At 39.1% G+C, this 27,933-nt stretch overlaps 3 protein-coding genes across 3 annotated transcripts; 2 read left to right on the top strand and 1 right to left on the bottom strand.

Moving 5' to 3' along the window:
* The first annotated feature begins 811 nt into the window (after positions 1 to 811).
* LOC108990564 (nuclear transport factor 2-like) lies at positions 812 to 6,157 on the top strand. Its single transcript, XM_018964562.2, has 9 exons — positions 812 to 1,193; positions 1,299 to 1,433; positions 2,887 to 3,193; positions 3,455 to 3,720; positions 3,807 to 3,993; positions 4,188 to 4,309; positions 4,393 to 4,458; positions 5,107 to 5,188; positions 5,797 to 6,157. Exons 1-9 carry the CDS (start codon positions 1,155 to 1,157, stop codon positions 5,997 to 5,999), a joined length of 1,407 nt encoding a protein of 468 aa, XP_018820107.1. The 5' UTR covers positions 812 to 1,154; the 3' UTR covers positions 6,000 to 6,157.
* Positions 6,158 to 15,384: 9,227 nt separating this feature from the next.
* LOC108990561 lies at positions 15,385 to 20,875 on the bottom strand. The gene is made up of 6 exons (XM_018964560.2): positions 20,160 to 20,875; positions 19,134 to 19,306; positions 18,831 to 18,915; positions 18,516 to 18,743; positions 16,236 to 16,408; positions 15,385 to 15,801 (listed from the first exon to the last, which is right to left on the bottom strand). Exons 1-6 carry the CDS (start codon positions 20,595 to 20,597, stop codon positions 15,699 to 15,701), a joined length of 1,200 nt encoding a protein of 399 aa, XP_018820105.1. The 5' UTR covers positions 20,598 to 20,875; the 3' UTR covers positions 15,385 to 15,698.
* Positions 20,876 to 22,368: 1,493 nt separating this feature from the next.
* Positions 22,369 to 24,492, top strand: LOC108990559. Its single transcript, XM_018964558.2, has one exon. It carries the CDS (start codon positions 22,526 to 22,528, stop codon positions 24,299 to 24,301), a length of 1,776 nt encoding a protein of 591 aa, XP_018820103.2. The 5' UTR covers positions 22,369 to 22,525; the 3' UTR covers positions 24,302 to 24,492.
* Positions 24,493 to 27,933: the final 3,441 nt, after the last annotated feature.

Here is a 27,933-nt window from a genome sequence, read left to right as displayed (position 1 = left end):
ATGGATATCAACCACTTCATGCATTTCACCGCTGGACTGTCAAGGTCAATGCCTAATCTCATTTTGTTGAAAAAACACAAAAGAAAGAGGAATGATTCTCTCGTTATATAATTATTATGTTTTAAAATAAAAATATCTATGTAATGTAACGTTATTTTTTTAAAAATTATTTTATAAGATTATCTCTTATATAAAATGAAAAATATTTTAACCACAAAAAAATTATATAAAAATAAACTCACAAATTAATGCAGCTTGATATGATACGTTAGATTGTAAAGTTAATTTTATTATAAAATAAATATAACGGATTTTATGAGATCATATCAGTTTGTAAGTTTATTTTGTATAATATTTTTATATTTATAACCGTTCATATTTAAAATAAAATTATATAAAAGATTGTATTTTATTTATCCTAATTAATCTATCATTCATATTATTATTTTGGCTGCTTTGGATACTCAAAACACATTACAGACACACAATGTCTCATCGTGTAATGTAAATAATAATTAACTTTTAATCTCAGATACCAGAATAAAATAAAATAAAAGAATGAAATTGAAAAAATGTATGAGGACAATGGCCCACCTAAATAATGGAACACTTTGGCATGTACCTAGAAAGAAATTTCATGATATTGCAATCTGATGACACCTGTCCAATTTCTCGTGAGGTAAGAGCTGAAATGTCAACCCAAAAGCTTCCATAATTTTGCTTTATTTAATTTTTAAGCTCGCAGGAAAATAGTGAACCAAAAAAGATAAAAAATAAAAAGAAAAAAGGAGAACTGCGTACGGATAGATACATTCGCATAAGAACAAAACAAAAGCCCAGCAGAATCGCAACCCGTGGAGAAAAATCCTCCGCAAAATCTCTCTCTCGACCTTTCTATCTATAAAGCATCACCACCTCTCAGATCTCTCTGTTTGCATTCACAAGTATTGTTTTCTATACATACTCTGTTTGGGAGTATTAGAATGATATGTAAGGTGTTGTTTGGTGCTGACGGCGGCGGCGGTGTCTGTTTCAGATCTCGGAGGAGCGAGGGGGCCTTGGGCATTCTTCTACGGTTTTGATTCGGAAGCTGCTTTTTCTTTGTCTTTTTTTTTTTTCCCCTCGCTTTTTAGGGTTTTAGGGGGCTGCGGAAAATGGCCGCACCCTTTAGCATTCCGGTCACTGCTCAACAGGTCCCTACTCTCTCTGCTATCTCTAGCTCTCTCTCTCTCTCTCTCTCTCTGTATTTGTGTTTGTGTGCCTGTTTCTGTTTCTAATGGCGATGGTAAATGGGTCAGGTGGGGACTTACTTTGTGGGGCAGTACTACCAGGTTTTGCAGCAGCAACCGGACTTTGTATACCAGTTCTACTCTGAGGAAAGTACCATGCTTCGTATCAATGGAAACACACGCGAGACCGCCACTGCAATGCTCGTATGCCCTCTTGTTTTCTTTTCGTTCATTTCTTTCATTCTTATTTCATGTTGTGTTTTTGCCTTTATTACCCATTTTAGATTGAATTATGTTGGAATTGGTGTTGAATTATTGATATGGACGGTTCCAAGCAAAAAATTAGGAATTTCTATTTTTTCAGTTTTAGGCTTACTTAGCGATTTTTCCTCCTATAAACGAATATTTCCAGTATCTGCTTGGAGTTTTCGCTATATTGTAATACATTTTTCTAGCTCGGTGGTGGGCTTAGGTAATCTTTGTGGTTCATTAGAATATTAGGTGCTAGATATCAACCCCAAGTCTCAACTCTATACAGTTCGGAAAATGGAAAAATAAATAAATAAAGGAAATAAGTTGATGAAGCGTGGGACTGTGGAGTGGACTATAGTTTTGCAAATATGCATAATATCTTTTGCTTATTGGGAAAATTCTAATTCTTGTAAGATAAGTTATATGCTCCATCAGTGGTGTACGTTCCTGGCTGAGCATCCCAAAAGCATGGAAGCGAGATATTTGTTTCTTTGAACTATAAGAAAGCTGGCGGGAGTGAGGGTTTATGAACTACTCCTTGCAAACTATCTGTTAGCTATTGGGGAGCACATTGATATGGCGACTATGTTCAATCAATGTGCTGTGTGATGCGTTAGACTAATTTGTTGCATTCTTTTACGTTTGAATTAGTTTTTTTTACATGGTTGCCACAGATTAATGAAAATCTTATATGCCAACTGCATTGAGAACACATTAGGGTGCAGAGATGAATGTTTTAGTTGGGTTTCTTTTTTCTTTTTGGAATAAATCTGTAACTTGCAGAAGTGTATCTGCTACTAAAATGGTATTATAATTTCATGCCCTTTCTTCACCTGTTACATGACAAAAATCCAATGATACAAGGTTAACATTGATATCATCCCTTTTTTTAATTTTTTTTTATTGGCACCGGTTGTTTGAGAATATTGCCCCAACTAATCCCAGGGGTGCACAAGTCCTCGACAAGGAGTTTCCTGCAAGTGCACGTTGGGTAATTCAAGGGAAAAATTCCTTTTTCCCCTTGAATTTGGTCCAGACATCCAGTTAACAGAGGGACAAACAGTCAATTTTGAAAGAACTTATTGTTTGCCTTTCTTCAACTGTAGCACTCATAGCTCATGTTGGTGCATTCATTACTGAAATAGATCCATTACTGATTAGTTAGTACTGACTTTTCGTGGAATTTGTGGTATTAAATGCTGGTAGTTTTGCATTACTTTGTAGCTGATGGTTGTTTTCCCTTGATATTAGTTGCGCTGATTTAATAATCTTTCCTTATTAAGGCGCTATTTTTTTATGATTTTATTATCACTGCTCTGGTACTCACTTTTTAAAAATCATTTATGAGTGTGCAATTAATAGATCTCCTTGTTTAGCTTGCCTAATTTATTTCTTCTTTTGGCAGCAAATCCATTCACTTGTTATGTCTCTCGGTTATACTGGAATTGAAATCAAGACAGCAAATTCCCTGGAATCTTTGAATGGCGGTGTTCTTGTGATGGTTTCTGGCTCGGTGAAAATTAAGGATTTTAGTGGAAAGAGGAAATTTGTGCAGATGTTTTTCCTTGCACCTCAGGAAAAGGGCTATTTTGTGCTTAATGATATTTTTCACTTTGTTGATGATGATCCAATTCACCATCATCCAGCAGTGTTATTAGCCCAGAGCAAATACGAGTCCAAATTAAACGCTCCTGCTACTGTTTCAGATCCAGGTAATGGTTACTCAACTTAATTTGTCGGGGTGGACTTCTCATCCATCTCTGCATGGAAAGAGGAAATTCTTGATTACCTATCCAAAAAAAAAAAATTTTTGGTCAGAAATTGTTAAATTTCTCTCTACAGTTCAGCATGAAACTGTATTTATGCACGACCAATATCCGTAGGGAATAATCTTTGGTAACTCTCCGGTTGTATAGAGACTAAAGTTTTCCTCCATTCAATAATTTAGTAAATCAAAATGATGGTGGTTGCAGTGTCCAATTATTTGCTTGGTGGAGAAATCCAAGCAAGGGAGTTGGTGGCTCCTACTGAAGTAAAACAAAATGGTATTGTTGAGAATTATAGTCTTGCAAAGCAGAGATTGCAGCAAGTCCCCGAGTCTGAGAGCATCTTGGAGAACAATTTTGCGGAAGAGTCAGATGGTTGGCTTCAGAATACATTGAATTCGGTACAAGACCAACTTCCTCCAATGGTCGAGGAACCTGTTGGAGAGCCCCAAAAGCACACTTATGCTTCTATTGTACGTACTAAATCTAACAATTATCCATATTGTGGGAGATACATTCCCACACGGGACTGATTGTTTCTGCTTGCTTGTTTTGGAAGTTACGGGTAGCTAGAGGACAACCTACACAAGCAGTTGCTTCACAGCCTTCTATAAAAAGTGCACCTCTTAATTCAGAGTGGGATCATGTTCCACAGCCCACCACACAGCAATCAAGTGTGGTGTCAAATACATTTGACAGGTTTGTAGCGGAGGTGCCAGAGGAGGTTCCCTCAATGGAAGATGAAGGTGTGCTTTCTACTACTTCTATTAGATATTTACATTGAATTATAAGAGAATACACTTTCTTATGATTGTTAGGGTTTTGCAGTTCCTTTCCTGCAAAATTGGATAAGATATCATATGTTTGTAATTGCCTTCAAACTTGTTGGTTATGTTGGGTTTTGGAGCCTTTATTTGATTTTATGTATGGATGCTTGCAGACGAAATCAAGTCTGTTTATGTGAGAAACTTACCACCTACTGTATCTGCTTCTGAAATTGAGGAGGAATTCAAGAATTTTGGTAGACTCAGTGAGGAGGGTGTGGTCGTTAGAAGTCGCAAGGTTCATGTCCTTTGCACCTTATTGAACTGTTCTACTTCATTATAGCATAGACTTATATGAAGCTAAATGCTTATTGTGTGCAGGAGGTTGGTGTTTGCTATGCGTTTGTTGAATTTGAAGATATGATTGGTGTTCATAACGCAATCAAGGTCTGGATATGTTTAGAGAATCTGTGATATAATAAATCTTTTAGTTATTATGAACTTATATTTTAATTGGACAAAAAAAAAGCTATTATGAAATTATATACCATAGATGACAATTACTTTAAACTTATTTTGTGAAATGAGCATACTTTCTGAATTTTTCTCAACTTGGTTGATGTCTTTCCAGTTCTCTAGTTTGCATTAGCTTTTGGAAGTTATATATGTTATTTAGTTTAACCCCTAGGGGTTGGCTCAAGTGGTAAAGGCCATGGTATTGGTGGCATGCTCCCTCCAGGCCTAAGGTTCAAATCTTCTTATGTGCAAACATTTTCTAGAGGCCATTGAACTGGGGGAAGTTCCTCTTGAATTACCTGAGGCGCACTTGAGGGAAACTCCTTGCCAAGGGCCTATGCAAACCCGGGATTAGTTGGGACTTTGTTCTTGGACACCCGGTGCCAATAAAAAAATATATATGTTTTTTAGCTCTCTTAAATTTCCAAAATTGGATATATTATAATTTAAAATTAAGATTCTTTGTTTCTTTGGGGAATTTCCATCACTTGTGCAATTTAATGCTTTTAAAAAAATAAAAGGAATGTTCTTGTTTTTGTTGGATTTGTATATTAAAACAACTCTGATTTTTGTCTGTAGGCGGGTTCTGTTCAAATTGCTGGACGACAAGTGTACATTGAAGAGCGGAGACCAAACAGCAATATTCCATCTCGGGGATCAAGTGTGTATTTTTTTTCATTGAGGAAATGGCCCCAAATACTATCATGAATTGTTGCTTAAATATGACATTCTTTGACGATAAGCCAATGACCAGAAATGTTTTAAAACAAAAAAATAAATGTTGATTTAGATTTTGATGATACCTGAGGTGGATTGTCGGCTTCACTTTTCTTTTCTTTTTTTCTGGGAGGGGGGTTGGGGTGTGATGGTGTTTCAAACAACCCTGTGATATGTTTAAGTGAAATGACAAAATCACATTTGAAAAAGTTTGCCGCTTTGGTTTTGCCCACAACAGTATGCCCTTTTGTATTCATAGTGGATATGTCTTGATTACGGTTCTTGGTTATAATATCTTTTTTTGATCGGGATTCTTGGTTATAATATCTTGTCTGACCTGAATTGGTAAGTTTGCCAAGTGGATAGAATGAATACTGTAGCATGGATTTGGTGACATTGGAAGTATTTGAGCTTTGTTTTAGGCAAGTTTATTGTAGCATGGATAATCACCGGTTCCATGTTGGTCTCAACAAAACACTATTTCAAACTAAATTATCAGTTAATTGTATATTGTTTACTTATCAGAAAAGAGCTGTATATTTTTATGAACAGGGAGGGGCAGGGGTAGGGTCAGCTACCAAGCAGAGGCACCAAGGGGACGTTTTAGCTCTCGGAGTTTTGGTAGGGGAAGTGACCAGGACTACAGCAGACTAAGAGGAAATGGTTTCTATCGGCCGGGTTTCTGGCAAGACAGGGGGTTCTCAGGTCACCAAGTATCAGGAAGTGGACAAAGTCCACCAGAGCCATTTAATTAGAATTCTTTTTTTTTTTTTTTTATATATATATAAGTAATTTAATTAGAATTCTTGAACAAGAGAGATTGCAGTTTTTGAGTTGAGCCATGCAGCTCGGCACATTCACCATTTAAAGTCATTTTCAGGAGCCAGCTTTGTTAAATGTTTTGAACAATGAATCACATATGTCGCCCATTCTCTGCCAGGAAATTATTTTAAATCAACAGTAACGTGTTTGCAATTTTGCGCTCTTAATCCAGTCAATCATGTGGCATTGTTTGTGCTATTGAGAACTGCATGTTGAAATGATTTATTTATTCATTTATATATTCCTGTTGTCTTGAAGGTATGACTTTGTCCGTTATTTTTTAATTTTGCTGGAAGTGAGATTTCAGCAACCTGTCCGACTGATCATTATTGTTATTATTTTTCTTCTTTTCCTCAATAGTATAATTGCAAAGAAAAGGAAGTGCGTTCCCTTTTTTACTTTAATCTGAAAGATGGTTTGATTGTCATATTTACCCTTGTATAATACTTGATGAGGAGGAAATCCTTTCGACTATTAAACCAACCCCCTCTCCCAAGGCACCTGGCCTGGATGACTTTTCTGTTTTTTTTTTTTTTTTTTTTAAACAAGCACTACTGGGACATTGTGAAGGATGATTTCATCAGGACCATAAAAAACTTTTTACTAACGGGCATGGTCTAACAAAGCTAAATCAAACTCACACTGTATTAATCCCAAAAATAGACTCAGCTAGTATTGTGCATCAGTACAGACCTATAAGCCTCACCAATGTTTGTTATAAGATGATTGCCAAAATTCTGGCCAACAGACTCAAAAAAGTCCTCTACAAGTTTCTCTCCTCACCAATCTGCTGGCAAAGTCATTCAAGAAAATACCATAATAGCCTAAGAGATCTTCCATCACCTTAAGAAGAAAAAAGGTAACAAAGGGTTGATTGCCATTAAAATTGAGAAAGCCTTTGATTACATGGAATGTAAATTTTTATTGTCTGTTTTTAAATGCTTAAGATTCCACCATAAATGGATCATGTGGATAGAAGAGTGCATAACCACAGTATTTTTCTCAGTGGTTATCAATGGGGAGCCAATAAGGTGTTTCAATCCATTTAGAGGCTTGAGATAAGGTGATCATGTTTCACCCATTTTGTTTATTATAGATAGTGAGGTGCTTTCCCAACTCATAAATAGAGAGAAACAATCGGGCACTATCCATGGTATTAACATTAGTAAAAGAGGGCCCTCCATTACTCACCTCCTGTTTGCGGATGATTTGATTCTCTTTACTTGAGCAACTACGAATAATGCTAATTATCTCCTCAAGTGTCTTGATAAATATTCTTCTTGGCCTGGGCAAAAGATAAACAAACACCAATCATCAATCCAATTTAGTAGAAATTCTTCCACTTCCATCGTTAGACCAATCAAAGAGATACTGGTCTTTAAAGCCTCTAAATCCAGAATCAAATATCTCGATCTCCCATTAAGCTTTGAAAGACCAAATAGGAGTAACTACATTGATATTCTAGAGAAAATTCAAAAGAAACTTTCTGGAAATTCAAAAGAAACTTTCTGGTTGGAAGTTGAAACTCTTATCCCAAGCTGGTAGAACTACTCTGATCAAATTTGTTGCTAGTTCCATTCCGACTTATATGATGTCGAGTAAACTAGTTCCGAAATCTATCTTTAAGGAAATTGACAAATCTCTCATGAGATTCTGGCGGAGTTTTAACCCAAAAAAATTCCATAATTTTTTTTTGATAAGTAAAACAAGACTTTATTAAATCACTAAGTGTCAAGATACAAAGAAAAATGCCCTAATTATGTAGGCATATTAGAAATTAGGAATTCATGAAGGTCCATGCCATTTAAGTCTACAGCAATGACTCAAGTACAAAGAGTCGTAAAAAATAACAATTTTAGCTCCTCCAAAGATCTCTCTTTGTCTTCAAAAGTCATCTCATTGCGTTCCTGTCATAAACACCACATAATACAGATAAGGATTATCTTCCACACTACTTTGATCTATCTCACCCCGCGGATAGAAGTCTAGCACGCCAATACATCCAAAACTGTTTCCGGCATAACCCACGCCATATCCATTCTTTTAAACACCTCGTCCCAAATAGTCTTGGCTATCTCACAGTGTAAAAGTAAATGATTTACCGACTCACCCCCGCTTTTACACATACAACACCAATCTGCAATAATTATCCTCCTCTTTCTTAGATTATCCGTAGTGAGGATCTTACCCAAAAACGCTGTCCACACAAAGAAAGAGGCTTTGGGAGGAGCCTTATGATGCCATTACTTTCTCCAGGGAAACTGTGTCTCTAAAACTTGTGTGAGAACCTTATAGAAAGAGCGAACAGAGAACACCCCTTTTCCCTGCAGGATGCCACCACAACTCATCTTCCTGCTGGATATTTGGACGAACAGAATATAAGAGACTATAAAAATCTACAAAACTCTCCATCTCCCAGTCATGTGCCGCTCGGTTGAAATTGATGTTCCAATGAATGTTCCTACCTGAGACTTCCATAACCTCCGCCACTGTGGCATCTTTGTTGCTTGCAATCAAGAAAAAAGACAGAAACAGATCTAGTAAAACACTGTTACTACACCAAGCATCCTTCCAAAATCTGATCTTGGAACTTGTCCCCAAGTGCAATCTAGTGTATCGATGGAAAACCTCCCATCCTCTTCTAATATGTTTCCATAACCCCATACCAGATGCTCCTCTAACTTCTCTGGTACACCACCCCTCCCGTAGATCACCATATTTGCTCTCGATCACAGTCTTCCATAAGGCCTCTGGTTCCTTGGTATATTGCCACAATCATTTGCCAAGTAAAACCCGATTAAATAACGTCAAATTTCTGACACCCAAACTGCCATTGGAGATAGGACGACATACCATCTCCCACTTAACTAAGTGGAATTTAAACTCATCTCCTAAGCCCCCCCACAGAAAATCTCTCTGTAACTTCTCAAGTCGACCCGCCATACTTGCCGATAAAGGGAATAATGATAGAAAGTAGGTGGGTAGGTTAGAAAGTGTACTTTTGATTAATGTAGTCCGACCCCATTTTGACAAATACATTCTCTTCCACCCTGCTAGTCTCCTCTCTACTTTTTCAATCACTGTATCCCAAATCATACGAGACCTCGGTGCTATACCCAACGGCAATCCCAGATAAGTCATAGGTAGAGATGCTATTTTTACAACCCAAAATGACAACCAGCTCCCTTATATCCTGAACTTTTCCAATCGGTACCAACTTTAATTTATCATAATTCACTTTTAAACCAGACACTGCTTCAAAACACAGCAGCAGTGCCTTCACAGCCCTCAACTGGGCTTGATCAACCTCGCACATGATAAGCGTGTCATCTACAAACAGCAAATGAGAAATAGTTTTATTACCCCTACTCAGTGATCGAAATTGGAAACCACTGATAGAACCATTAGTCACTAAAGCTGAGATCATCCTACTTAATGCCTCCATAACAATGACAAAAAGTAAAGGAGATAACGGATTCCCTTGTCTCAAGCCATAAGAGCTTGGGAAGAAACCCTCTGGACTACCATTAATCAACACCGAGAACCGTACCGTAAATATACACCATCTGATGCAAGACCTCCACCTCTCTCCAAACCCACACCTATCTAGTAAATAAAGAAGGAAATCCCAATTAACATGATCATACGCCTTTTTCATATCTAGTTTGCACATAATCCCTGATTTGCCAGCCTTCAATCTACTATCAAAGCATTCATTGGCAATTAAAGCCGCATCAAGGATTTGTCTACCCTTAACAAAAGCATTCTATGGTTTAGTAACAATCTTCCCCAATATCCCACTTAATCGATTGGCAAGCACTTTTACAATGATCTTATAAGCACCATTCACTAAACTAATGGGTCGAAAATCTGTAATCTCAATGGCCCCTACCTTTTTAGGGATTAATGCAAGAAAAATAGTGTTAAGACTTTTCTCAAATTTTCCTACCAAGAAGAACTCTTGAAATACCTTCAAAAGATCCGTTTTAATCACCTCCCAGCAGCTTGGAAAAAACTCATAGAGAAACCATCCGGTCCGAGAGCCTTATCTTTTGCCATCTTTCTTACCACTTCAAATACATCTTCTTCTTCAAAAGTAATTTCCAATCTGGTAACACCCCCTGGTTCAATAGTGTCAAAAGCCAATCCATCTAAACTAGGCCTCCAACCCACCTCCTCCGTGAGAAGTTTTTCAAAGAAAACAACCACATGGTCTTGAATAACTTCTTCTTCTCTATTCTCGGCCCCCTCAATTCTCAGCACTTCAATGTTATTATTTCTTGTATGTGAGTTTGCAATTCTATGGAAAAACTTCGTACTCCGGTCCCCTTCCTTCAACCAAAGAGCTTTTGATTTTTGACACCACGAGATTTCTTCCTGTAAGATTATCCTTTCAAGATTAGCAACCAACAAAATTTTTTGTGCTTGTTCCTCCTCATTAAGTGGCCTCCCTTCTTGCAGTCTTTCTAAATACTAAATTTCCATCAATTTGGTCTTTTTGTTCTCCTCCACAATACCAAAAGATTGTTTATTCCACTCCTTTAAATCCCTTTTTAAGGCTTTCAATTTGTTTGCAAAAATGAAACTGGGTGTACCTTCAAAATGATACGAAGTCCACCATAGTTTGACCCTTTCCACAAAACCTTCTGACTTCAACCACATATTTTCGAACTTAAAATACTTTATGCTGTTATGAATACCTCCACAATCCAGCAAAATAGGCCAATGGTCCGAGGTTATACGAATCAAACGCTTTTGCCATACATTTGGAAAATGGCTTTCAAACTCAGGAGAAATAAAAAAACGATCCAAGCGGGACCAAGTCTGATTATTTGACCAAGTAGCTGGACCCCCTGCTAGTGGAAGATCTATCAAGTTCAAATCAAAGATACACTATGAGAACTCCAGGCTTGCTGGCCTCAATTTTCTGCTTCCTAGACTTTCACTCTGAAAACGAACCACATTGAAATCCCCCCAATACACCAAAGGAGCTCCCACCAACTTTGTACCCCTGCAAGCTCATCCCACAATAAACTTCTATCGACATCTAAGTTAGGCCCATACACACCTGCAAATGCCCACAAGAAATCATCTGACACACATTTAAAAGAATAAGCTACCATATATCTCCCTATGTACTCCTCCACTTTCACTACCACCCTTCTATTCCACATTACCACAACTCCTCCCGAAGCTCCTGAAGAGGCCAAATATACCGAGTCCACATAAATATTACTCCATAAACTCCGAATAATCCTCCTACTAATCATTTTCAGCTTTGTCTCTTGTAAGCATACTATGTATGCTTACCACTCACGGAGTAGACGTCGAATCCGAAGACGCTTCTCTACCTCGTTTAGACCCCGGACATTCCAAGATACAATCTTGGGCTTCATTGGGGAACATTCAACCCCTTCCCTTTTGCCTTATTCCTGCTGGAACTAGCTTCCGAGTTCATCGACCACATCAATCTTTTTAATTCCCGACTTTTCTTTGTGTACCCCCTCTTATCTTGGTGGTGTCCAGCTTCCATAGTAGTTAACAAGGCTATAAACTGCTCCTCATACCCATCACATTCAATTCCCACAACATGTTGAATTTCTTTAGCTTTATGTATAACCCAATCTGATGCTTGATTCGGAAAATAATAATTTAATGGGATAGGATTACCCATCTTATTATTCTGAAATTTCTGAAACTCACTCCCCATTGAAAACTCCTTCAAACCATAGGCCTCGGGGATGAAAAGTTCACCTTCCACGGAATGCATAAAATTATCCGAGTCATCTTCAACCTCAGCCAACTCGAGCTCCTCAACTGGTTTCACCAACACTGCAACCGGGGCCAGAAACACCCAAGCACCACTCATCGGCGAGCTCTGGATCTCCAGAGATGAAGAAACCAAAGATTCTAAGCCTACCAAGGTCTGTTGCGCGCAGAACTCTAGCGAGACCTCACCGGTGACCCCCACTACCTCCATTGGCGACGTCTATATCCCCGCAACCTGACCCCTCGCCGTTGGTAAGTTATCCGGCACAAACCCGAGGCTGTGAAGCTCGGTGGAGGGTATCGAGCTAGGGCTCGGGTTCTCGATATTTGCTAGCTCAAATCCAGACCCGCCTATTTGGATCCTGGGTTGAGACCCGCCTGTTTGGGCCCTAGGTTGCGACCCACAGTGCTGGGCCCTGGGTAGAGACCCGCTGCTCTTAGCCCTGAATTGAAGCACGCTGCTTTGGGCCCTGGGTTGAGACGGCCCAGCCCCACCAAACGGGTCTTATGACTTGGCCCGACGCCATACATTCCAGCCCTTATCCCTTCTGTTTTTTTGTTAAGCCCCTTTATGTATTTTACTCGGCTCACTTCCCATTTCATTGCTTTTTAACTTATCAGCTCCTTCCTTTTCCTTAAATGAACCGACAAAGGCTACAATTGCAGCCATATCCCTCTGCAAGGCACACAACTGCCCCTGCATTTCCAGCAACTTCAGTTGCACCTCCCATGTCTGACATGCCACAGAGGCCCTGCCATGGGTATGGTTCACCGTATCATCACAACGCCAACGCCCCTTACCTCTGTCAGAAACCTTCGCACTAGCCACCTTCTCCTTCACAGCTTTCGGTATCGACATCGCGAGAACCTCCTTATACGACCTCGCATGGTGCTTCAGTCTCCCTCTTCCATCACTCGGTTGGTCTCCTCCAGTTAGACCACCTACCTTAGTGTCTTTTTTCCCTTGCTCTACCAACACCTCCCTCATCTTCCTCCAACCCCATCCATTCTCACCTTCTAGAATACATAGCATATTCCTTTTCCCCCCTGATTATACTTTGAAATTTCAATATATCTTCATCTCCTATTTGCACAACGTTGAGCAATAATACTACAAAAACCATCGCGTGTTGCCGAGTACACCTCATTTTTCCTGCTTAGGCTCTCCTCTAACACCTTCTCAAGCCACTGGATAGAAGAATATCCCAGCAACACCGAGTTCTCTATTTTCCAACATCGCTCAGTGACTCTCAGACCACCACCTCCACATTTTGCTAAAGTAAAGCACTTTGATTCAATAACTACCTCTATAAAACGACTCATCTTAACCATCACCACGTCAGAAAAACTCAATCAAACGCAACATTGATGATGAAAAATGATACAGGAACCGAACCGATAAGAAAAATGTGCATGTGTACAGAGAGAAAATTTTTTAGGAGAGAGAAGCACCTCAAACTTAAGCAAAAAGAAAAAAAAAATCCATAATTTCACTCCCGAGTCTTGAAAATCCATCTACAAACCCAAGCCCATGAAAGGTCTTGGGTTAAGACAAACGTCACTATTCAATAAAGCACTACTTTGTAAATTGGGATGAAATTTTCTTAGCAATGATACCATTCTAGGGAAATCTCTCATCTTTAATAAATACGTGAAACATGAATCCTGGTTGACTATCTTTGCTAAACCCATTGACTCAAAATTTTGGAAAGGCCTGCTAAAACTTAGAGATTTCCTTGCCTCTAGCATATGCAAACAGATTAATAATGGGGTTAACACCAAAGTTTGGACTAATCCTTGGATTCCTACTTTATCCCAGCAAATCCCAATCCCTTTATCTTCTCTCATCATTCAAGATCCACAACTGAGAGTATCTAAATTAGTTTTTAAAGAACCAGATGGAACACTATTCTTCTTCAAGCTCTATTCCCTCGGGATACGGCTAGAGAGATTGAAAAAATTCCCCTTGCCCAATTGCATTTTCATAACATAAGGGATAGTCTCAAATGGATTCATCACTCTTCTGGTAAATTCTTAGTCAAGTTGGCATACTCTGCTGGTTACTCATAACAATAACACCATCAAATCGTAACATTCGTCAATTTGGAAAAAACTGTGGTCCCTGAAAATTCTAGACAGGCTTGAGCTCTTTATTTGGAAAGTCTTCAACAATATCCTTCTAAAAAGATCCTTACTAAAGAGTTGTATATCCCTTAATGAGGATCAAGTCATCTGTCCAATCTGTAAATCTGCAGAAGAAACAGCCTCCCACCTTTGTTTAGAATGCTCATACTCTAAAATCCTTTGGAGGCAATCCTCATGGCCTCTTAATATCTCCCTCATTGGAAGACGGAATATTAATAATTGGGTTTCGTGTATTCTAGATCCTAAGGAGAAACTCCAGATTTTAGAAACAGACACCCACAAATCCCAACTCTTTGTTGTTATTGCTATGGATAATTTGTGGTTTTATAGAACTCAGGTTATTCATGACTCTCTTAATCCATCAGTAGATCAATTTGTCATAAGAGTCAGTCAATCATATAGGAATCATTGTAATTTTTGGGAATGGAAAGAACTAAGCAATGAAACCAGATGTTCTCCACCTCCTCCAGGAAAATATTCAATTGCATTTGATGTTGCAATCAGATCGAATGGCAGTACCTCTATTTCTATATGCAGAACACACAATGACGAAATTATATTCACCATAGTTGAGCACTTAGGGAGCTGTAATCCAAATCAAGAGAACTATGGCAACGCTCATAGGAGTACAAGAAGCTCAATTCAAGAACCTAAAAAATATCATAATTGAGGGAGACTCCCAGAGAACCATATCAGCATTAAAATAAACCCAAGGAAATCAGGATTGGATCGTAAAAGGTATTATAAGATACACAAGATTAATGCTGGAGAAAGTTGAGAGCTGGGAGGCGGTAAAAATACATTGTTCTCATAATCAATGCGTGCAAGCAATTGCACAATGGGCAGCATCCAAATGTATATATGGAATTGTACCCTTGATCAAAATCCCACCATGTCTGTTGAAATTTCACAGTGGTAAGGATCCACCAAATGTATATTCATAATTAAGTACACTAGCTGTTTATGTTTGAATTATGTATTAAGACCTTGCTTATTAATGAAGTTTATTTTATCTGAGAAAAAAATAAAAAGAATAGGGCCCATAGGCTGGGCAGATATGAGACTTGCCTTCTCTTCTTTCTGTAAGTAGGGGTTGAAAAAAAATGACTTTGTTTGCTTATGAGGTCCAACGGGATTTTCAACGCAGCACAATGTGCTTCTGTGCACAAGCTTCAGGTTTCGCCTTTCAAGATTTCTAACCAAATCTCCCCAGATACATTCTATCACTGTGCAACTCCTTCTCTACTCTCAAACTATAATCCTAAACCTACATTGCGACTAATAATAGATCCTATCTGTCCAGAGCACACAAAAATATGCAAGTTCCAATCACATTCAAATTGAAATGAAACACCAAACATTACTGCCTGTCTTGTTGCATCTGTTCCATGCCTTAATCCAACATTTTAAAATAAAATAATTCATTTATTTCATTATTTTCGGGTACTCTGTTACAACATTGTATTGCACTTTTTGCTAAAATTTCATTTTATTTCACCTTCTCAGGTTTGGACCCCAACATTCATAAATAGGTGACTAAGGAAGCCCTCTGAATAATGATGAACTATATTTCAGTAAACAACCCAAAATTACCGGAAAAGTTTTAACCTTCCAACAGAAGTGAGTGCTGGTTTCATTCTTTTGCACCTTTGAAGCATTACAACTTACTAATGGTCTTCCTTTCTGTGTTGGAGGTAAGCATTTGCTGCACTCATGGGTTATCCGTGAATAAGAAGTGCCTGATTGCAGTCGTGCCTTGGCTCACCATCTTCCTCATCTTCCGTCTCCCAGAGGAAACTAGCATATGCTGCAAGAACATGGCTGAAAACAGAAAACAATCAACCAAAACTGGTAAGGTCATATAGGCAATGTCTTTTTGAGAAATATCCTCCTCCTCTTCATTTTTGTAGTTACGTGAGAAGTTGTGGATTTCGTTCTCTAAGCAACTTCTATCATGAAGCAGATCATCTAGGGCCTGGAGAACAGGATTTTCTCAAGGGAAAAGAGTTTGTGGCAACTATTACTAAGCATACAACTTAAGTGATACCCTGGATCATATTTATTTTAAGCTTGGAATAACCTCCTAGATGGCTAACTAAGAGCTCGGTCCCACATCATCATAATATATTATACATGTGCTAATGTTAAGACGTGTGCATTCAATGCTGAAGGAACATCTTTTTAACACGATGAGAATAAAGGAAACAATTCAAAGTTCAAACACTGAAATTAGGAGTTGTGCAAGAAAATTGTACCTATCTCCAGGAGAAGCCTGAACTGCGCTCTCAAAGTAGGACAATGCTTTATCTTGGTCATGATAGAGTTCCCACACCAATTTAGCATATTGTGACATGATTTCACCATCACTAGGATCAGCTAATATAGTGCGCATGTAAAATTCCTCCGCTGTTTGGAGGTCTCCCTTGGACTGTAGGTTGAACATGATAATTAAACGAGTTCCATTGAGTCAAGCAGAGAAAACAACTTAATGTTATCGAGAGACACTATGTATAATCTTCTCCGTGCATGTTCTTCTTATCCTGATAAATATGTGATAAATGTTCACAGAATATGTTAATATATGTATTGTTTTGCTGCCTCAAATGTGCAATGTCGGTCATAAAATGGGCTTTATACCAATTAGCAATAACCAATCCTCACATAAATTCTTGAGGATCCAACAAGTACATCATTTTTTTTCTTTTCCAATGCTCCATTAGGGCCAAAGGCGCCCGTGGTGAATTTAACGAATATCTTGTAACGGAAATATATGACTTACACAGTAAATTTCAAGCCAATGGATTCCCAAATAATTCAATTCTCTGTCATGAGTTATTGTGTCAATACTTTGATCTTAAGCTTGTGATGATGGGTGCAATCTTGAAGAAAGGTTCGGAAGTTGTTGTTAGTGGAGCTTCTACATACTTTTGTAATCGTGTTCTACATGAAGTCTCGGCTTCCTCTCTTATCAGTTTTCTGCTGTATCCTCATCAAGCCTCGTGATTTTTACACTAAGCAAACTTTTGCTTGCTTGTTCTAAATTGATCCCACTGAAAACCATGATGTGACTGCCATTGATATCCAGAATACTATTCATCAACGTAGGGAGCTATCTTGACCAGGTCCATATATGGACTTTCCCTTTCTGTACAGTCACAAGTAGCAGATACATAAAATGTCTCCTTACTTCGCTCTAAACGAGTCTTCTAGTTTAGTGCTGAACAATGTAATTCTTGTTCACACCCTTTATCCATGGATGTCATCTAGCATGTATGGATCCATATATATATTGGAGCCATTTTTCAGCCATGGGCAAGACAAATAACTCCTTTTATCTGAAATGGGTACTCCAATTAACTAATCTACTAATGTATTTCTAGATTCTCCATTCTACCACTGACATGATTTCACCAGTTCAGCAGGAGGCACGTCCCTATGTATATTGGGACTTGTTCTTGATGCAAACATTGAAATACAACATTAATGCCAATATTTCCCATACCAAATCCGTTGGTGCATAGTTGTATTAAAATTATGAGCAGTTCATGTGAGGGGTTTAAATAACATTCAAGGCTTCTTCTCACAGAAACCCCCACTCCAAAAAAAAAGAAACATTAGACCTGCACAGGCAGCACCCCTACACACACTCACACATACACATGAAAACACTCATGTGAACACACGCACATGAAGTCATGAGCAATTGTATCAAGTTTTCACAACTTAGTGTCTACAGACTATATTCTAATCTGCAGTAAGAGGCAAAGGTCATTTTAGCTAAGTTAATATTGCTAAATGTGAGAGAAACAGTTCATGTGTTCTGTAAGTACTAAACTCCTGAAAATCAAACTATTCCAAAATCTTACTATAATACAGAATGAAGGCATATGTTGATCACAGCACTAAAAGCATGCAATTATTCCTAGTCTTCCACTGAGCTGGATGAAGTGTATTAACCCAAGAGACATGCTACAGAATTGGGTCCCATAAAGAAGCAGAATGAGCTCACCCAAAACAGTTTATGGTGATGTTTAATCCATTAACTATATTGGCCTCACATTCTTGTTAATAGATATCGAGTAAAATGAGCTAATCATGAAGAGTTCACCTTGTTTGGTTACACAGATTAAATGAGATGAGATAAGAAATCTGTGAATAGTAGTAAGATAATTTGTGAATAGTAGTGAAATGGTTTGAGTTAAGATTTTTATGAGGTTTTGGATAAGGAGAGAGAAAAAATTGAATAAAAAATTTATAAAGTTAAAAGAATATAATTTTTTAATATAATTGGTTTTTGGATTTGAAAAAGTTGAATTATTTTGTGTTTTGTTTGGAAGTTTGAGAAAGTTGTAATGATTAGGTAATGATTAGATGAAAAAGTTGAAATTTTGAAATTGAAAAATGTTTGTTTGAATGGTGTTTGGATGTTGAGATGAGATGAGGTGAGGTGAGATGAGATGAGATGGTTTCGAAGGTTTGTGAAACCAAACCAGGCAGACTGAGATGAGATAGGGAATAAAATACGGTTATCTTACCTGACATAGGAACTGAGCATAATTTCTTAGAAACAAGGGGTTGTTAGGATTATCCTCAACCATCTTCTTATGATACTCCTCAACATTGCTGCCTTTGCTGGATTCAGCTGCAGGAAAATCAGCTACATCAATCTTAAGCCCTGCTGCATGTTGGGATGAACTTACCATTTCAACTTTTTCTTTGGAGGTTGACATTTCGAGTTCCTCTGCACGTTTTTCCTCCTTAATCTGCACTTTATCCTGAAAGCATTAGAATCTTTCCAACAATGTGAAACAGTTTTTGAAGCCATCAATTCCTCTGACCAAATGCTACACCTGAATGCGAGCTTGAGATGCTTCATATTCTTCCTTGCCATCCTCTATTTCCCAGAGGAAACTAGCATATGCTGCAAGAACATGGCTGGAAACAAGAAATTAAAAGGTTAACTTTTAGGCATGATTTCTAAAATTAGGTTTGCAAGTTCACACTGGGTCATCCAGTTTCTGAAGGTCAGTGATAGGTTTTGGGGACAAGAGTCTAGAATCTAATACAACTCCATAAAGTATAATCTCCAGCAGTTCAAAGCACAAACTTAGAGCCATATTCTTTTCATGATGCCAGATGGAGGAAGTGCTCACCTATCCTGAGGAGCGGCTTGAGCTGCCCGCTCAAAGTAACTCAAGGCTCTATCTTGGTCATGATGGTGCTCCCACACGAGTTTAGCATACAGCAGCAAAATTTCACCATCTTCAGGATCTGCTAGTGTAGCACGATAATAGTATTCCTCTGCTCCTTGAAGGTCTCCCTTGGACTTGAGGAAAAAAAAAAGAGCATAGAAAAAGGAGGCACGTTTCATAATGTCAAATCTAATCATTGAATTGTACAAAGACTGCTTCCCTTTATTGAAAATGATATGAGCATTATCAGTTATTTTGAAGATTTTTGTTTTTACAATTTAATTTTCCTAGCCATTCTACACTTGCGTTAGTTGTAGTAGATCGTTTTGATCTGTAGAGTTTTGACCAAGTTTCCATATACAATAATCTCAGCTTTCATCACCAAACTATTTCTTGGTAAAAGAAGCTTTAATCGTGAGTAATGCAATTGGGCTTAAAACTGAATGGCATCACTGCTACCCCAGTGGGCAAGGTTTCATCAAATTGAGGCACTTTCGCTCAAGTATAGAGGTAAAGCCTCATGGGAAAGGGTCAGAGACACATATAGCCTACCTTATGGTCAGGCCTAATAACAGGAACATAGCAAAAGCAGCAGCAGCAGCAGCAGAAGCGCCAGCGCCACCACCACCACCACTACCAACAACAACAAACGTAATAGCAGAAATTGAAGTGCGAGTACCCTCTGAGGTGGGGTCTAATTTGGTAATACTCTACTCTGTAATTGGCCCACGATCGAACAACTAGAAAACGATAAAGGCCTCGACCCTGCCACTTCTAAGCGCTATTATCAATCAGATCCGATTAATCAGGAGTTGAAAATAGGAATTCGATATAATCAACCGATCTATGGATGCATAAACGAGGCTAGTATTCACAATTATTAGTAGTTCCCAATTCTTGTAAGATATATTTCCTCAAGTTTTTGTGTAGCTTTAAGACATTTACAAATTAGGAAAAAAGCAAAAGCATGAGGCAAAGAAGACTAACCTGCAAAACTTGAGCATATTTTCTCAGAAACAAAGGGTGGCAAGGATATTCATCAACCATCCTCTTACAGTACTCTTCAACATCGCCACCATCATCAAAGTTCTCCAGAGATAAATTGAACCCATCAACACCAAAACCAGAAGTGTCAATCCCAAGCCCTGTAGCAAGGTACATGGGTGGACTAGGTGGTTCATTCGCTTCTTCTTCAACACTCCCACTCTGAATCCCATCAACAGCTTCATCCTTCTCCTCTTCCCCTTCCACAATCAAGCTCATACTCTTCTTGTTAAAGGTGAATTCACCACTACCTATGGCTTCTAAGCTCTCACCTATGGTAATAGTTCTCTCCAGCGCTTCTTGACTCGGATCTCGAGCCTCTTCATCCTGAAATCCATCCCCAGAATGGTATATCGAAAAAGACGGTGATGTGTGCAACATTGAATTGTTATGTTTCGTCTTGACCAGGCTCGTCGAAAGCTAGAGACTTGTCGATCGAATTCAGTTCAGAGAACTGGGCAGCACAATAAATACTTGCTTGGCCACCCGCGCTAAAGCACGGGAAATGGCCTACTTGTCCGAAGTTGACCCTCCCAATCCGGCAAGCTAATATCTATCTTTATTGACTAGAAAAATCGTGAAAATCCAAATTAGCCAGCTTGAGGTACTTGTGATCCCATTTCAAGCTTGAGAGTCTCCCATCACATGAAACTTGGCTCAAGCACAATCAGGCGGGTACTTTAATAATGTCTCAACCGTCTCGAGTGAACCATGTGCAGTTCGCGAACTGGGTAACCACAAAAAAATTCTATAAAAATAAATTTATAAATTAATATAATTTAATACCGTACATTAAATTATAAAATTATTTTTATTATAAAATAGATCCACCATTGCTACCCTAACTTTCATTCTTGTTTGATTGGAAATGCAAATGAGTAATATTATGAAAAAAATAAAAATATTTTTACAAGCTATTATTTATTGACACACCAAGTTATTCACATTAGCAAGCATACAATGTATTGATGTTTTTGTTTTTATTTTTTCAAACTGAAATGAGTTCAATCTAATACTTTTTTTTCAAGCATATAATAACCTCAATATTATCGTTGGAGATCATTAATGGCGGTCATGGGCTGGAGAACTTGCTGCCCAATTGGCGTTATATCTAAATAAGAACAAAAGAGTGAAAACCACGTATATGGAATGGGTCATAAAGAATGGCCCACTATTAACCATGTCCACGATTGGCGGGCCAATCCCGGCCCGTAACTACTCTATTGGCCCAGTTTCAAGTGTGCCTTCCTAGTTTTTTTCCTGAGTTAGTTTCCTTTTTTTTAAGTCCTATTAGAGTTCTTATTTTTATAATTTAATGGCCTATAAACAGCTTATGCATGAATTTATATTGAGTAATGCTACATATAATTATAGAGTGTTTAAATATTATACAGCCGTTTCGAAAAAGAGTGGGATATATTGTTAAAAAATTAAGTTTTTTATGTGAATATCGTATATATTTATTTTTTTTTAAATAATTATGCGGTACGTACGCACACACGACTGTAACTATCATTTCTTATTTACATTATGAGTTATGGGATTTTCATCTTCAACGGTAAACAATATGCCTTAAAAAATACTACAATTAATTAACATTCAAAATTTTCCATTTAATAAAAAAATAAGCTGGTAACTATTTTATCTTTTTATTCTTTTAAAGAATATTTACATAAACCAAAAATATTTATGATGGATAAAGTTATTATCATTTAAATTAACAGAGAGAATTTCATGATAAAAAAATGTTATTTTTGGGGGTAAATAATTGTAGCATATTTTACAACAATAAACATCCAATTTTTGGGAATCGAGGTGTTAAATTCCAGAACATTATACCATTCTAGAAAGTTCAGTTGAAATGCCGTTGGTGTCAGTTTTCTGGTATGGAAGAAAGGGGGGAGGTAAATAGTACCTGATAACCATTATAACCAGATATAACCATTATAACGAGATACGACGAGGTTTTCTGTTACGAAAAAAACTGCATAACGAACTGGCGCCACCTAAGATGAAAAGAACATCCCGGGTCTTGGTAAAAAACATACCTGGCTAACGGCTAAACATTCAGACCAGGTTAATTTTAGCAAAAACGACAAATCCCCATCCCTCATTAACACCCTTCTCAAATCCCACCTTCTCCCCCAGCATTCACTTCTTGCCATTCACCCATCTCTCGTCGTCTGCCCCTCCATCGGACGGCGAGAGCTGAACCCTCTTTCTTTATCTTCGTACTAATTCAACCAACCTTATTCAGCTCTTCTTCTCCATTTTCTAATTTATTTTTACAGTATCGTCGTATTTTAATCATGTCAGCCATTCTAACCCCCTTCCAGCTCTTGGAACTAAATCTCATATCCGCTCAAGACCTCGCCAATGTCTCCCGGTCGATGCGGACCTACGCCGTGGCTTGGGTACACCCAGACCGGAAGCTTTCGACCCGAGTCGACACCCAGGGAGACAACAACCCCACCTGGAACGACAAGTTCGTCTTCCGTGTGGACGACGAGTTTCTATACTCCGATACCTCGGCCATCATGGTCGAGATCTACACGCTCCACTGGTTCCGGGACGTCCACGTGGGGACCGTCCGTGTCCTCGTCGGGAATATCCTCCCTAACACGCCCCGGGCGTTCCGTCAGCGCAACTACCAGTCGCCAGCTGGGATGCGTTTCGTGGCGCTCCAGGTCCGCAGGCCCTCGGGTAGGCCCCAGGGGATTCTGAACATTGGCGTGGGAGTGCTTAACAGTTCCATGCGGAGCATGCCGTTGTACACGCAGCTCAACTCCTCCGGTGCAGTAGGGTATCGCCACCTGATGGGAGAGGATGACTCGCATCTCCAAGGGAACGGGTCCATTCAGACGGCTGTTTCCAAACCTTCCGGCCTCCGGCGCACTAAGAGTGACACCAGCTCCATGATCAGGTCTGAACTCCGGGCCTCAGAACTCCGAGGGGTCCCAAAGAAAGAGAAACCGAGCTCCACAGTCAACGGGTCCGATGTGGGTCCCAAGAAAAAGAAATTCTGGTCCAGAGCAAGTAATTCGTTGCTCAGCGGTTCAGACGTCGGGAACGGCAAAAAGAGAAAGAATAAGAGCACAAAGAAGTCCAGGCCCAGCTCCGTAATAAGTGGATCCGAAGTCAGCGGGTACGTATCAGTTAAGGAAAAAACCGGAAAATCGAGTTCGATAGTCAGCGGTTCGGAAGTTAGCCGAGACCCACCACCTAAGAAGGGCTATAAAAAAACGGGTAAAGGCAAGCCGAGTTCCGTCCAAAGCGACTCGGAGGCAGCACCTGAAGTAGACCCGCCGACGAAACGGGTGGTGTTGAATGAAAAACCCATTAGACAAACCGACAACTGGTCAGAGTCGGAGGTGGACACGCCGAAAGTGAGACTGAGCACACTTGAAAAAGCGGGTTTCTACATGGATTTCGAGAACCCAAGAAAATCCCGCATGACGCCCATGCACGCAAATGCGACACCCATGCCTGTCCGCATGACGCCCTTACATACACGTGGGACACCCAAGCATCCACGTCTTATACAGGTCCACCCACGCGCTACACCCATTCGTACGAAATCCTTCCACAAGTTTAACGGGCTGTTAGAGTACGGAACACCGCGCAGGTCGGCGTTGATGGACTACAATATTACCCCGCGCAAGTCGGTACTACCTAACACGAGGGTGTTCTTAACAGAGTCTGAACTGGGTCCATCGCCGTCTGAAGTGGCAGCAGAAATGGCTAAGGTGCAGCGACTGGACGAGGAAGGGAGCTCATTGGTGGGCGGGGCCAGCATGGACGAGAGCGTGGAAGGGCTACAGTCTAAGCTAGAGCGTTGGCGAACCGAGCTCCCGCCCGTGTATGACCAAGGTGAGTTCTCGAGCGTGATGTCGAGCAAGAATCATGAACATGAGCAGCATAAACCAGATGGCGGTAACGGCTTGTTCTCGTGCTTCAGCAATATCTGTGGGTGCCAGTGCCAGATCGTTTGCGGTGGCGACTCTGCAAACAAACCAAGCAATAAAGTTGGAAGTGGGAGAATCCACCGACGGAATGCCTCGTCCGAGAAGGTGAGTTTCGTTTGAATGGATGAGTGGGTTGTGGACCGATTGATCCGGATTGGTACTTGGGTTGTGAAGCAGAAGAAGATGAATATCCCAAAAAAAAGTGGGAAAGGAAATTAATTTATACTTTAATTTTTTGCCCTCACGTTGAGTATATATGTACATTTTCGAAATTATCAATATTAATTCTTGTGGTGTGGGCAATTCCTTTTAAAAAATTATGCACTCAGTTTTGTGTATTTTTTGTGCATTCTAATAATATAATTGACTGTATCATTTTTTTTAATATAAAATAATTATTATGACCAATCATATTAGTAGATTATATGAAAAATATTATAAAATAACTGTATGTAATAGAATTTTTTCTTTTTTCCTTACTTGTCTCTGCATATATAGTTCTTGTTGTGCTTTCTATAAATCTTTTATGTTATACATATGGATTCACCCCGTTAACCAAAAATGGAATGTAGAGAAATTTGTCAAAGCGCACGCATGCGGCATATACTATATATATACATTACAACAAGAATAGCTTTTTGCGTCTAAAATTTTTGACGCAAAAAATCGACACCTTCTCACCAATATTAATTCACATCCAAATTCGATCGACGCAAAATGGACGCTATTAACGACTCTCAAAAGGTTTATCCCGTCAGAAAGTGTTAATGCTGCAAAAAAAATTATTTATTGCGGCTCAATATATTTGACGCAATTGTTGATTTTAAGTGACGTAAAAGCATACGTTGCAAGTAGAAAAAATGCATTTACCGTAATACTTTTGTGCCGCAAATACATAGATATTGTCAGGAAAAAGATTAATTGCATGTTCATTTTATGGTCGCAAAATGCATTGTTGCAATAAGTTACTAATATCGTCGATTAAAATCACCTTTTCAACATCAACACCAAGCTCAAACTAATTGTTGAACACAAGGTTTCAAGCCTCATATAATTACATATCTACATATAGATTTTGATGATAACAAATAAATTCAAGCGTAAAGAAATCTCAAGCTCAAGTTGTCTACACAATGAAGTCAAGCACATCAATGAACTAAGCATGAGCAAGAAAGGGAACAAGCTTGCAAATGAAGCTCTTTGCATAATTTTGTACATCTCTTGATAAAATTTAAAATTGGATTAAGGCTCAAAATTAATCTTTTATCATAAAGCATTAAATTACATTTTTCACATGTGTATAATGTTGGTATTTTTTAATAAATAGTATTTATCAATAACGTTTTTCTCTTTAAATTGGTTGATTTTAATGTTTCAGTTGCTCAATTATTTTCTAAATGCTCATTATCATCTGTTTTAACAATCAAGCCGTTTGAACTTTAATTTTATCAGTTAATTTCTTATCGGCTCTTTGTTAATGCTCCCTAAGTTTCAGCCGTTGGTTTTTCTTTAATATTTGGTAATGGCCGATTGTTCATTGTACCGTTTTTGGGAATTACGTTACTTTATTTCATCAAGTCATTGCACCATTACGAGTGTTTTTGAATTGTTTTTGAATTGTTTTTAAATTGAATGGAGGTTGGCATTAATGGGTGGTAAACGTTGACTTTAAAGGTTATTAAAGTGGGCTTTTAATTTGTTAACGTTGGCCATTTATTTGTGGTTCATTTTCCGTTTACGTCCTTTTAGTTTTGGGTCACTTTTTTGTCTTATACACTTTATATATATATATATATATGTATATATTTGGGTAGTCCTACGGGATATATATGTGTGGAATTTTTTGACAAAAAAGTGTGATAAACAAAAATATACTTAGTGAGTATATATTTTTGAGAGATTTTCCAGATAAAAGAAAGGTGTTCTTTAAGAGGAGCTTTGTGCATTTGGTTTATAACTATTAATTTTTAGATACAACTCAATTCACCCCACCTCTTGTGTTAGTCATCTGGGCAATAATAATTCACAAATAAAATGGCGTCGTCGCCTCCTCCTTTTTAAGCTCCCACCGCCTCTAGCTCCTCTTCGTGACCACATTCTTCACCTTAGCCTTCACTCTAACCCTCATCAACTCCACCGTCCAATATTCCTCCTCCAAACCCGCAAGCTTAACCTCCGCATCATTTACCTCTTCGCTTTCGCCCTCCATCTCTAACGCCCTCCTCCACTACGCTGCCACCGTCCTCCATCACCATGCACCTAGTCCAACCACAACCAACCCAGGACGACAACCTCTGCTCAGTCACCGTAGCCCAACCCGCAAACCATCGTGTAAGAGAGCCAACAAGCCACTTGCAATCATATGGAAAGCCTCTGTTTTTCACCCCTAAAAACATAGCAACGCACGTTCAGCAGCTCTTCCACGCCTTTTTCCTCAACCGCAGATAGCGCCAACCAGTCGTGCCATTTCATTGAGCACCACCTTTTGGTCATACTCCTCCGCCTCTCACCACAATTGCACTATTGTAGACAAGCCCCACAGCTTGGTCATGCTACTTCCCACTCCACCTTCGTTTCAATTAACACCCACTCCACCGTACATGAGCCTTTCTCTCTCTCTCTCTCGAAAAAGTTTTTCTTCCTCCCGACTTCAAGCCCTCTGGTTGATTTTGTTTTTCTGTGCTAAAACCGACAGGTGATATAGGGGAGGTTCTTCCCACTCGAAGACAACGTGAGATTAGTGAGGGGTTGAGGTCGAAGACGGCTAGGGGATTGAGGGCTTCTGTTGGATTTTTGGCTTCTCCAAGTTCATGGGATTAGTGAACCCAGTCCCCATGTAGGGTGTGGGGTGTGCATTAGAGGGACCGGATGATGCCAAGATTATTTCTAAGAGCTTTGGGTTTTTAGAGAGGGCAGAGAGATATTATTTAGAGAGAATTTGGTGTGTGATACTACTTATTAGTACGTATGTAGTACTAGTCATGATCCTTTTCCATTCTCCTATACATATTCGTTCAAAAATTTGTAATCCCTCCAAATTAAAATATCTAGCAACTGCATGCATGAATAGTACTATACATCTTCTATTTGTTCAAAATCACTGGAGGTGAAAACCACCACTCCCTCTCCCTCTAGAAAAATCCTATCCTTTCTCTCTAACTTCACACAAACTCCAGTTTTGACGAAAGGGGTTGGAGCTTCGGCTTCTCCAACTTTCATTTTCCTTCCCCATCCATTCTCTTCTGTCCATGTTAATTTATGTGCAGGTTTTTTTAGTTTTTGATTGTGTTTTTTCCGGCCAAATAAAGGAGGATCGTCATTTTGGTGTTTCCAGCCGTTGCCTTTCAACACGCGCCACACCGAGATGATGCTCAGCCGTCGATCTTCAAGACCACCAAATCCGGCGTCTATTGGAGTGGAGCGTAGCCAACACGCGCGGGAAGAAGTTCCGGATCTCATCGGCGAGTGGCTATCACGCGCCATTGAGGACCCCTTTGTCGACGCTACGCTCGGCTTCTCTAGTATCCCTATCTCCGGGACTTCCAAGATTGACTGGCGGTTTTTCTCCCAGAGTGACCAGTGTCCTGCACTCGCCTCTGCCGTTGCACTGTGCACTGTTCATTCATTTTATTTCAGTGTTTTTGTTTTTCTATTTCATGTTGTTCTGTTTCAGTGTTTCATTTTTTTGTTTCATTTTTTTTTTTTTTGACCCGAGTGAGGTGTTGAGTTTTTGGTTTGGACATAATCTGGGG

This window comes from Juglans regia, chromosome 7, assembly GCF_001411555.2.
Source record: "Juglans regia cultivar Chandler chromosome 7, Walnut 2.0, whole genome shotgun sequence".
NCBI lineage: Eukaryota > Viridiplantae > Streptophyta > Magnoliopsida > Fagales > Juglandaceae > Juglans > Juglans regia.
The sequence above is the reverse complement of the archived record's forward strand: the minus strand, read 5'-3'. Positions and strand labels throughout refer to the sequence as shown.

Coding starts and splice junctions, on each gene's coding strand:
- LOC108990559 (XM_018964558.2), top strand. CDS start 22,526: ATGTCAGCCATTCTAACCCCCTTCCAGCTCTTGGAACTAAATCTCATA.
- LOC108990564 (XM_018964562.2), top strand. CDS start 1,155: ATGGCCGCACCCTTTAGCATTCCGGTCACTGCTCAACAG. Junction 3,994..4,187: donor TCCCTCAATGGAAGATGAAG/GTGTGCTTTCTA, acceptor GGATGCTTGCAG/ACGAAATCAAGTCTGTTTAT. Junction 4,310..4,392: donor TGGTCGTTAGAAGTCGCAAG/GTTCATGTCCTT, acceptor TATTGTGTGCAG/GAGGTTGGTGTTTGCTATGC.
- LOC108990561 (XM_018964560.2), bottom strand. CDS start 20,597: ATGTTGCACACATCACCGTCTTTTTCGATATACCATTCTGGGGATGGA. Junction 18,744..18,830: donor CATCTCAAGCTCGCATTCAG/GTGTAGCATTTG, acceptor GATAAAGTGCAG/ATTAAGGAGGAAAAACGTGC. Junction 16,409..18,515: donor ATGCTCAGTTCCTATGTCAG/GTAAGATAACCG, acceptor TTCAACCTACAG/TCCAAGGGAGACCTCCAAAC.